The 12,104-nt window shown below is 41.3% G+C and overlaps 1 protein-coding gene across 1 annotated transcript in view; it reads left to right on the top strand.

Annotated features, from left to right (window-relative positions):
• MAP1B (microtubule associated protein 1B) overlaps nt 1–12,104 on the top strand; it is a 97,284-nt gene that overhangs the window by 61,507 nt on the left and 23,673 nt on the right. The window contains exons 3-4 of the mRNA XM_048851761.2: nt 3,687–3,769; nt 10,574–10,714. Of these exons, the coding sequence (XP_048707718.2) occupies nt 3,687–3,769; nt 10,574–10,714 (224 nt within the window). The remainder of the gene's footprint in view (nt 1–3,686; nt 3,770–10,573; nt 10,715–12,104) is intronic.

The raw sequence follows: 12,104 nt of genomic DNA, 5'->3' as shown, positions 1-12,104 counted from the left end.
ACGCAAATTTTATAAAATGAATTGTGATATAGCCATCCATAGAATAGGGATAATATGAATGCTAGCAATAAAAGGGTTTCCATGCTGCCTAACTGACATGGTCAACCTTGACCTGGAGAGGTCAGCTCTGTGAGAGGATAGTTTAGTCAATTCTTTAACAAGCGTGACTACCTAACAATGCACCAGGAGTTGTAGTGGACCAAATCCTGATCTCAGTTATACCAGTATAGCTGAGATCAAGATTTGATCCAGTGGGTTTAATGATGTGGTTGCATGACCAGAACTGGACTGATACCAACTTAATTCATACACAGAGGAACTGTCACATGGTAATTACTTCTGATCACTGTTGACTTGGTCCAGAATCAAACCAGCACCATATATGTGCAAGATTCTATATTATGATCTATATATTTTTAACCAAAGCTTTTATCTAATACATTCTAAGATTATTCAAGACATAAAATATTTCTTCCAACACTATCAGTCTTAATTTCCTAATTTCTTTAAATAGAACATGAATCCATCTTCATCCATGCTATCCAGAGACTAGAAGTAGGTAAAATGGCCAATGTTTCCTTGCACTCACTCTGTGCAGGTGTAAATGATGTTTTCTTCATCTCTTCTGACACTTTACAAACAGGGGTGACTGTTCTATAAAATTAATGGCCATTTGTTCTAAAAATCTAGTTGAGCTAATTTTTTAAAAATTAAACTTTCAGAGTGGGCCATGTTCTTTTACATACATTGTTGCTGACTTGGTGGCCTGGGGTCTGTACCATTAAGTCAGTTTCCAGCTTGACAAATGCCCATACTGCTTCTGCTCCTCTGCTGTCAATGATGTCCTGCAAGATTTTAATGGCTTTTCTTCCTTCCTTCTAAGCAAACATTATGAAAATTCTTGGCAAACCAGCAGCAGCCCTCGTTAAGTCTGTACTGCTCTTTGAAAGTTTACATAGAAGCATATTAGCAGCTGTAAGAGCAGTTATGGTAGGGAGAAAGATTTTTAGAGTTTTATATGAACTGAAAGTTGGGAAAACCTTGTCAAGGATACTCCCATGACTGCAAAAACTGGTTCATTTTTATATGCAGTTTTTTAATCTTGGGCTGTAGGAATCCCCACAGCTTTTCATCAGTTTGAGGGCATTATGAAAGAAAAAGCAGATGGTTTTCGTTTGCACAGGTACATCTAGTATAACCGTGTAGGTTGGGACTGAGCCTGAGTTGTTGCAAAAACGTCACTGAAGGCATTTTCCAAAGGTAGTAATAGCATTTAAAGAGGAACAGCTGCAGTGTTTTATAAAATTAGTGGCTAATTGCTCTAAAAATCTATTTGAGCTAATTTTTTAAAAATGGTTTAAAATCTTGTGAGGCTGAAGGCATATAGACACTTGGCCCTCAATCTCTTTACCTCACACCATATCAAAATCAGACATAATTTCGGTGTTGATCACCTCCTTTGTCGTTGTCACTGGAGAACTAGCATTGTGCGACTTCCAAACTCACAGCGTACTTCACTAACAACCATACAGCAAAATCTCATAACTCATATACACTAACAATATACATATTTGGACAGAACAGTGGGTTTCAGCAGATCAGGATCTTTCACGTGATATTTTATATGGCATGGTTTGTATGAAATATATAATAATTATATGACATGGGTGAATATGGGGTTTCCAGGATGCTGCTTCGAGGTACTTCCCCTTTATTAGCCAAAAATCTTTAAATACAATCTCTCCTCTTAAATTATACTACCCCATTTTGTATTTCATTGCTTTTTCATTAGCTCTGTCCTCTTTTATTTGTGTGTCTTCACCTCCCCAGGATTTTGTATGTTTATTTTTTCCCTCCACACCTTTTATTTCAGACACACATAGACAGTCTGGGACCTTGGTTCTTTCATGTAATAAGATCTCCTATACATAGTAACAAGAGATTTTCCCCAACCAGCCACTTTATAAAAAGGAAAGACACAAAGAGGAAACAATGGCCTCCCAGCGGAGAAAGACAGCCACTTACATTGTATGAATGGTATTTTAGCATTCCTCTTACCAGATAGCTAACAACCCTTCACCCTCATAGTCATAGTACGTTCCCCTCTCTGGCACAGAGAATGGAAGATCAAGCTTGGCCCTTAATTCTCCTGGTCTGCCACTAGCCTGATGCTCGAGTGTCTGTCCTCCTCCATTTGTATGCTTCATCCCTGTTCCATCAGCCAGTTGTATATTTCTGTTCCCCTTTCTCCATTCCTGTTTATCTGCCTCATCCTCATTTCCATGTCTTTCCTCCCCTTCTTTGTCTCTTGTGTGGTCCCTCAGGATTGCTGCTCTTTCCCTAGAGGGGCCCACAAGAGAAACAGCAAAGTGAAACTCACGTAAGCCTTGTTAGTTTCATCCTTCTTTTCCTGCTGGGTCACAAGGATGGGAAGGATGTGTGAAGAATCACCACAAACATGGTGATCCTCTGGTACTTCAGAAAGAGGAGCTGTTGCTGGTAATGCTGGGGAAGTGCTATGTGCAGCTCCAAATACATCAGTGGAACTCCCATGCTGGATTCTCTTGCCGGGGAATCTTTAAATGGGAAGGCGAGGCTGCATGGGAAGCTACAGATGCCTGCAACCCAGGTGGAATCAACACCACTTTCTTAGGAAGTGTTTCCAGACAATGCTGCTTGCTTTTGATTTATTTATTAATATTAAGGGTTTTTAAGAGGAATTTTCCAACTTAGCCTATGGGCAGTTTACTCTGGGCTCCTTGCACATTCCTTTAAGCCACAATTAATTAACTAAATTGACACCACGCTGCTAAGACAGTTATTGCAAGAGACAGTTATTCTGATTGTTGGACTAATTGCTAGTCAGGGTTTCTGGATGACATTCCCTTCACAATAAGGCTGCTAATTAATCTTGCTGCAGTTCTCACAGAAAGAAATGCTGATAAGCATATCACCAATTAACATAAGAAAGAAAATGTCAAGAGCCCTGTTGTGTTTTAGGGAACCCCCTCCCGGTAAGATGAATATCACTATTAAATATGGAGACAGACTAACTACTAAGTATGAAAGCCAATGTGCCATGACACAGCACCAAAACTACACAGACTATTCATTTAGGAACCTGCATATTGAATGTCTGTTCACTCTTGTTTAATAACAATAACATTGACCGTTAGAAGTTCTGTGTACAACTGAAAGATCAAGTAATATGGGGCAGGGACATTGCAAGGATCCTGCATGTTTGATAAATAATTTCTCCCAGAAAATTATTCATAAGAGTGTTATTATTCATAGAGTGTATAGGTGAAGTAGCTTAAACACATTAAAGACATGGGGACATGTCCTCAGCTGGCCCATAAAAGCTGGCCCACAATCCCCACTCAGAAGACCTTATAATTTAATTCAGACAGACCAACAAGTACACCAAGGAACAATTCAATCACAAAGGGAAGTTGGAAGAGACAGGGGTAGCTGCTACTGCCAGTTGGTGGAGACTTTCAGCAGTGGATCTGGCCCATCCAGGGGAACATTGGTGGCATCTCTGGATGCATGCAGGAGACACTGCCAGTGTCCTTGCTCTGGGTGCCGTGAGAGCTGGCCCCTGGAGGACATGTGCTTAGGTGAAAGAAGTGTTGGTTTTAACTTGCGAAGCCTCATGATTCTTTTTTCCTCTCCTGTGCTTACAGGTCAGAAAATTCTTCACCACAGAAGTGATGTCTTAGAAACAGTAGTCCTGATTAACCCTTCAGATGAAGCAGTTAGTACTGAGGTAAGTCAGCTGGAAATGTCTTATTGGATGCATCATAAAAGCACCATAAGTGAATAAGGGGAAACGGTATTCTGACTGTGCATAAATGAACATGTGGGAGTGAATGTCAGTAAAAGTGTCAGCCTTCTCTTATCTCTTCCTCTTGTTTCCCCTTCCCATAATAGGATTTTAAAGACATAGAACAGAAATACTCATATCTCCGTTCTCAGCATTACATTTCCAATAATCCACTAAAATCTGGTTTTGATCAAGTGGAGGCAACTGCGATGAGAGCTCTTGGACTGTTGCTCCCGCACCTCTCCCTGGCTTGTGTTCTGCATGTCTATTTTAAACTTGATATAAACCAGGTCATCTGAGACAGTTTTAGACCTTTTGAGAAGGATTAACATGTATATAACATCTTTCCTCCAAGAAATCACATGCCATGATCAACAGAGTTGGAGGCTATCACAGAACAAGAGATCTCCAAGTCCTGCGTATTCTTTAGAAGAGGGTCAAAGCACCAACCATATATCTCAAGACACCTCTTAGAGAGGCAAAGCAGCATTCCATCCAGGAAGTTGTGGCAGATAAAAATAGGCATACCTATGCAGTTAACAAATAATTTTCAGTGTGAATATGGAGGATCCCCTCTGAACATATTAGATGTATAAAACCCTCAAATGGGTATTTTGTTGCCAGGGATGTAGTTTTAATTGCTGTACACTAGCAAAGAACAGATTCTTACTAACATTAAACAACCATAACTAAAAGGAGGCTATACTAATCAGAATGTTTAAACCATTAAACATCAAGTAAGTCATCTTTATTATAATTTCTCTTATTTCGTCTCTGTTGTTATAGAATCTCTTAAATTGCATCCAAATTATTTAATGAGAAAAGAGAGAATCAGTTCAGGTGGCAGCTCTTAGGTTCTGCTGTTAAAGTCTGATCCCCTTTCTTCTTATAAAGGAAGAGAAACATCACAAAGGGAGAGAGGCAAGAATGGCAAAAGGTAGGAAAATGCAGCTTCTGTCTCTGAGGCTGGTAGTTCAATTGATGGAAGACCGTAGGAAAAGCAGTTGGCATGCAGGCCAGTTAGTGACTCCTGCACCCTGGCTTTACTTCCCTGGCTCTGGAAAATGTTTGGGTAGGTTACTCTTAATTTCCTCTCACCAGTCGGGGGGAGGGGTTGTTGTTTGTTTTTTCCTGACATTTGGCTGATCTTCAATGCTTTCATTCTGCCAAACTGATAACAGCCAAAAGTTACAAGGTTAATTTTATCTTGGCTAGCTAAGCCAGACTCTCATTAGGCAAAAGTCAAAATGAGAATTAAGAAAGAGGAAGGAGGAAAAAAGTAGTAGAAATAGCCATCTCACCCCACCATATGGCAATCAGGAACATTAGGTTCATATCACAGGAGTAGCTTAGGACACAGCCAGGGAGGCGATGATGTCATTTGGTTCCATCTCCTTGTCTAGTCAGGACGGAATATCTGACAGAGTGGGAAAGAAGAAGGCTCATGGTGTGATTGTAAATCCTTGGGACCTGCCCTGTGATAAAGATGATCGTATTAGTGATGCAGGTTGATGCACTGAGCATGATGCTGCCTAAGGATCAGTAAGCTGCAAATACTCCCTAGGAAAGAAGTCCAAAACAGGCAATATTCTTGTCCCATCAAAACTGCCCAAACAAAATACATTTCCTATAGTCTGTACATGGACAGTTTCTCTCATTTTAAGAAGATTCTGCTGTGTTGCTATAACAATTTTATAACTTTACCACATCTGGAAAACTTCTAATCAGCTGTTTCTTTGGGCCACACAGACTCATTAAACACCATATATTTGACTTAATTCTGGGCTTTCTTTCAACAACATGTTTATAAACTTAAGTGACCATCCTACTTTGAACAATATAGGGCTTCAATCAAGGCTAGGGTTGAACATAACATATCTCTGTCTATTTTATACCACCTTATTACAATTTATTTTAAAAGTAGTGGTCTAATATCAATGCACAGAATTCTGGTAGTCCCCCATTAGGCCATCATTATACTCTTTTTATCTCTGTCTCTTATTTTTTTCCATGCATGTTATGTATTATGTTCTAAAAACTGCAAGTATTTTTTTTTGCTTCTGCCATAGTTCTTTATCTCTGTAGAAACTCTTTAATCATCAGTTAATAAACGAAATTGAGGGGAATTATATGACAGTCGTGTATTGGTGGTTCATGAGACAGGAAGTAATTTTGTGGCTGAAAAAGCTGGTGGTTTTATACATAAGCTGGCTGACTGCCCAGAACTGCCCCTGCAAAGAGGAAAAAAAATTAAGAAGGGAAGCCAGTTCTTTAATGGATTTTAATACAGCTAAAACAGATGAGACTTGAGTGATGTACATCAGCCAGCCAGGTGCACTTATCAATGTTCTTTTCTGAAACAGAAATCCTTGACCCACCAAGGATATTGTTGGATTTTGTCATCCAGCACAATTAGTGACAAGCCCGTATTAGGCCAGCTTTTAATTATGGGGTCCTTCTGCTATTCAAACTTCAGGGCCACTTCTTTAGTAAGATCAAAATGGAGGTCTTCCTAATCCATACTCTTCAGTGGCCCTTTTCATCTCATTCTAAAAACAGAGTTGTTGAACAGAGATTTAGGTCAATACTGCATCCTTCTTGGCATGAGATGGAGTAATTTAAGGCGATTGATTAACAATCAATACATAAAGTTATAAAACTGGCTTGCTGGGAGTGCTGAGAGATGCTGTTTTGTGGCTTAGAAATATTTCGCAAAAAATGTATTCAAGAATACAGTTCTTTACACAAAACTCAGTTGAATTCCAGTTGTATTTAGCCAGCAGACATCCCTCTAGATCTACAAGCTTTATTTTGACAAAAGGCTGTCAAATATTACAAGCAGTGACAGAGCAGTGGTAAAACTTGGGAATTATCAGCTGTAGTGAAGGCTGTTTTGAAATGCAAAGTTTTTCCTCCCCCTGCCTTGAAGAGATAGTGTTATCTATTACAAGCATAGTAAGAACAACATCTTTCAATAGAGTGCTTTGGATTGGTAAGATCCCCTCAATCACTCCATTCTCTGTTCCCAAAAGGTCAGCTGGGTGGACTCTCCCCTCCAGGAGATTTGACCCCCAGTCTTCCCTTAAAACCTGATCCACAGATGAGGGGTCTGGCATTTCGCATGCAGATCCTTCATCCTCCTCCTGGGGAAATGCCTTCCTACAAAAGGTGAGCAGACCCTCGTGTCCCCCCTCACCTTCCATCTGGACTTCTCTCTCTGGATTCCCCCCTAGCGCAGACAGCCCTGTGTCCTCCAAAAGGGAAGGTGACCCTGATCCAGCTGTGGGCTCACAGCTACCAGCTGTGACAGACCCTTCACTGGCCAGCAAAATCTGCCCCCTTTCACTCAGGTTGGGCATGCTTCCAGCTACAGAGCCCTTGGGGTCTGTTCCTATCGCAGCGGTCGTCAGGACCCCAACTTCCATCTCCAGGATACATGTCCCTTTGCATCCTAGGGCAGGGCCTGTCCCCTGCTGAACTGCAACTTCCTGGCAGTCAGCAGCTGGGATGGTCTCCCCATTACAAGATGGAACATCCTCCTCCCCCAGAGAGATGATGACAGGACAGGAGCTGGCTGTATCCACCCCCTCCCACAGGGACCTGCCTTGAGCCCTGGGGTTACAGGAACTGGTCTCAACCATCCCTGCCCTCAACAGCCCATTTTTCCACTGCTACAGGGGAATTAAAGAGACACTCTCCTATTTCCCCAGCAGCACCTGTGACTTCACCCTCCCATCTGGGGCTTTCAGCACAAGATTCCTTCTTGCTGCTAACAAACACTGGGACAGGTTCTGCCACATCAGAAAAGTCATTCCCCAGTAGAAACAGTACAAAATTGTGTGCCTCTGCTGTGACAAGTCAGTTCAGCCTGCAAATCACCAGTTTACATATGTACCTTAGCTAAAGGGGCAAGGACCTTATAACCTCCCAACAATTCTAATTCTGTCATTTTTCCTGTTAACAAATCCTTCTCATGGTTCAGGTCCCTCCTGACCACATCTCTGCACTAGTATCCCTCCAACCTTGGACCACTTTGTCATTAAGCTTAATAGCGTTCATATGCTCACTGCTTGGTTGTGTAGAAGCAACCTTTACAAATCCTGTGTGGTAAGAGACAATAGTCTGGAATGCCCCTGTGCTCTGAGAAGCAGCAGTTCCATGTGTTACTGGCTGCCTGTTCCCACTCAGCCCAGGACATTTATTCCTCAGGTACTCAGTGGAATTACAATGATAGCACCTTCTGGGCTCCTCTGCTTATACAGGAGACTTGGGACGAGTAACAGGGGAATTGGGAGGTGAACGTCCAGCCTCCTTTTTCCCCAGGGGTAAAACAGTGATTCTGCTTTCCACCAACCCTGTACCCCTCTGCCAGTGGTTTATGTTTAATTGCAGCTTGTGATTGCTCATAAGAGTCTGCAAAACAAGCTAACTCACTCACCGCATCCACCTTTTTGTCCCACAAATATTGTTTTACATCATCACTGCACATATTCAGGAACTGCTCCTGAGCAACCAAATCACACATTTCTTCAAAGTTTGTAATGCCTTTTCCCCTCATCCACTTGTCTAACAAATCCCTTGTTTTATTTATATAAGCCACATTACTTAATCCAGTTCCCCTTGTAAGGCTCCTGAATTTAACCCTGTAGGTTGTAGGTGTAATCTGAAACTGTTTCAAAACCAGTTCCTTAAATATACCATAGTTTGAAGCATAAGCAATAGGCATCTTATTGCATATGTCCAGAGCTCTCCCCGTCAATTTTGCAACCAAAGTAGTCATCTTTTGATCCTCAGGAATCGCATGGAGAGTGCACAGTCTCTCAAAGGTGAGGAAATATTCGGCAATATTACTGGATTCATCACAGAGCAGGCATAACCATTCCCATTTGTGGATTTTTGGGGGAAGTGGAGCCAGCTGCTGAAGGGTTCTGCCTTTTCTACTCCATTACAACCAGTTCATGCTTCTGGGTCTCAATTTTTGCTCAACTCTGGGCCTCAATTCCTTTGTCTTTTAAGTCCAGGGTTTGCTGGTGGGCAGCCTTTTCTTTGTCAGCCTCCAGCTGCCTGAGTTCCAGGGCAGTTTTTGTGCTTCAATTTGAGCCTGCTTCTGGGTCTCAAGTTCTTTTATTTTAACTCCGTGGCTCTTTCATGAGCAGCTTTCTCCCTGGCAATTTGCACATCAATTTCCATTTGTCTTAATTCCATCTGCCTTTTGTGTTCATATTCCTTCTCAACAGTCTTCACCTTGTGTAGTTCTAGCTTCTTCTGAGCTTCACTCACTCATTTTGCTTACTTTTCTGTCCCTATTTCCCTTACCCACAGTAAGCCAACAGAAAATACCAAACCAATAACCACTTTGTCTGTTCTACAGCCACCACTCCCTTAAAATCATTTCCAGAGTCTCAAAGCAAACAGCTGTGCACATATCCTGCCAACTACATCACTGTGATGAGTATGGTCACAGAGACCCCCTTGGGACTGTCACCTGATGTGCTGAAATTATCTCTAAGCCTGTTTTCCCTGCCAGCTTGGGACTTCAGGAACCTTGTCTTGTTGAGCCAGACACGTTAGCCTGCTGCAACACAGACCCAGGGTCTGGTCTACGGCCCCCAAAGCTACAGGCTTAACTGAAAACAGCTCAGCAGGTTACCTGTCTCCAGCACCCAGACACTCAGTTCCCAATGGGATCCAAACCCCAAATAAATCCGTTTTACTCTGTATAAAGCTTATACAGGGTAAATTCATAAATTGTCCGCCCTCTATAACACTGATAGAGAGATATGCATAGCTGTTTGCTCCCCCAGGTATTAATCACTTACTCTGGAGTTATTAATAAACAAAAGTGATTTTATTAAGTATAAAAAGTAGGATTTAAGAGGTTTCAAGTAATAACAGACAGAACAAAGTAAGTCACCAAGCAAAATAAAGCAAAAACATGCAAGTCTAAGCCTAGTACATTAATAAACTGATTACAGGTAATAGCTCACTCTCAGAGATGTCCAATAAGCTTCTTTCACAGACTAGACTCCTTCCTAGTCTGAGCCCAGTCCTTTCCCCAGTACAGTCCTTGTTAGTTCCAGCAGACATCTCAGGTGGTAAGCAGGGATTTTTTCATGACTGGCAGCCCCATTTGTCGTGCTCCACCCCCTTTTATAGCTTTGGCGCAAGGCAGGAATCTTTTGTCTATGCTTGTCCTCACCCCCACCTCATCAATGGAAAAGTACAAGGATGAAGATGGATTCCAGTATCATGTGACATGGTCACATGTCACTGTAAGACCCCCTAGTCTCCATTCTTCCTGGGTTGGCCCACGGGTATAGAGGAAGGCTTGCAGGTAAATAAACCATTTACAACCAATGGACCTAGTCAATGGGAGCCATCAAGATTCTACACCACCATTAATGGCCCACACTTTGCATAATTACAATAAGACCTCAGAGTCTTCATATTTCTAGCTTCAGATACAAGAATGATACATGCATACAAATGGGAGGAATATATTCAGTAGTTTATAACCTTTGTTATGATACCTTACAAGAGACCTTTTGCATAAAGCATATTCCAGTTGCATCATATTCACGCTCATAAGCATATTTCCATAAAATATATGGAGTGCAACGTCACAGGGTAGAAACCCAGTAATGGGTGGGTGGGTTTGAAATTAGGCAAAGCAGGGTTTGGACAGAAGAGGAAGGTTGGAAATGTGGTAACTGCATTTAATTTTTGTGCTTTTGTTCTTCACCTTAGGTGCGCTTAATGATCACAGATGCTGCAAGACACAAGCTTCTTGTACTAACTGGCCAGTGCTTTGAAAACACAGGAGAGCTCATTCTCCAATCAGGATCTTTCTCGTTCCAGAACTTCATTGAGATCTTCACTGATCAAGAGGTTTGTCCTTAACAAAATGTCTTTCATTACGTTTTAGTGTGATGACATATTTTTAGATGCATTGACAATGGCAACCTTGATATACTTGAAACTAGCATTGATGCCTCAGGGTTGGTGTCCTTTGGCCCTCTTTACACAATTTTCTTCAAAATGTCTATTTCATTACTTTAGTTTTGATGTAACAACAAAATTAAATTTTAATTTGGCAAATTGCAATAATAACTTTATGAAATAGAAAAAAGGGGAGTATTATTATTCAGTGTACTTTTACAAGGCAACCCAATTAAGTTTGACACCTTGTTTACATCAGTTCTTGCCTGATAGCAACTACCTGGTAGATAACATTAAATAAGACACACAGCAGTCTGTAGGATTAACAGTTGATATGTTCACCACATATCGTTTTGTTTTGCTGCATAGTATTTAAAATTTGGTCTGAGAAATCTGTAAAGTGAGTGTCTATTATATACCAAAAATTATAAGCAGCTACCCAGTAAATACACCAGTATTTAATTCTGTTTGTAATCATTACTCTGTCTTGTTTAATACACTGTGTCATCAAGCTCCCATAGGGCACAGGAACCCATGGTAAATAAGCTGTCAGACTTAATTTGACTGTTCTGTAAAAGTATATGTTTAAATGAACAATAAAATCTCATTACTGGAATTTTATTTTTCAACATTAACTAGGAGTATTTCAGAAGAGTGAGATTTGGAATTCCAGCCCTCAAAACATATAGCTTAGCTATGTCTCTCAGTAAGAGCTAGTCTAGTTTGGCTCTCAGTTTCAGGGGTGCGTTGACTTCAGAGGGAGCTGCGCTGTACCATCAAGGGAAGGACAGGTTCATAATATCTGAAACCAAATGTGACGTCTAAAAATTAGCATCATGTACAAGTGTGTGACAAGATATAAGCCACAATGTACTGCCTCCCTGGCTGATTAATAAAACAATGTAATTTTAAAAATCCACACAAAATTAGGGCCAAATCCTATCCTTACTTGTAGAAAACCAAACTGTGGGAAGGGAAATGGAGTAGTTAGCTTGGCTGTTAGTTACAGGTGCTGTGAGAATGGTTCGTGGTGGCAGACACACTGGATAGTGGGGCACACTCTGTTGCCCTTTTAAAAAGGAGCAGTGTGCACTCCTGGATAATGGCAGTATACATACTAGCTGGTAGGGGCCTGGCCATGCGCCTTAAATGGGAGACAGCTCCTTTTAGGGGTTGTGATACACCCGTTGGCATAGTTACTCTAGAGGGGAAGAGGAATCCTATGCCACCTTGCTCCCTTAATACAGCACAGGATAAGATTTGACGTTTACTTTGGGAGATTGAAGGTTTCTTTCTCTATGTTTTGGCCATTTGGCCATTGGTCTAAGACTGTCTTCAA

Source organism: Caretta caretta, chromosome 5, assembly GCF_965140235.1.
Source record: "Caretta caretta isolate rCarCar2 chromosome 5, rCarCar1.hap1, whole genome shotgun sequence".
Lineage (NCBI taxonomy): Eukaryota > Metazoa > Chordata > Testudines > Cheloniidae > Caretta > Caretta caretta.
The sequence above is the reverse complement of the archived record's forward strand: the minus strand, read 5'-3'. Positions and strand labels throughout refer to the sequence as shown.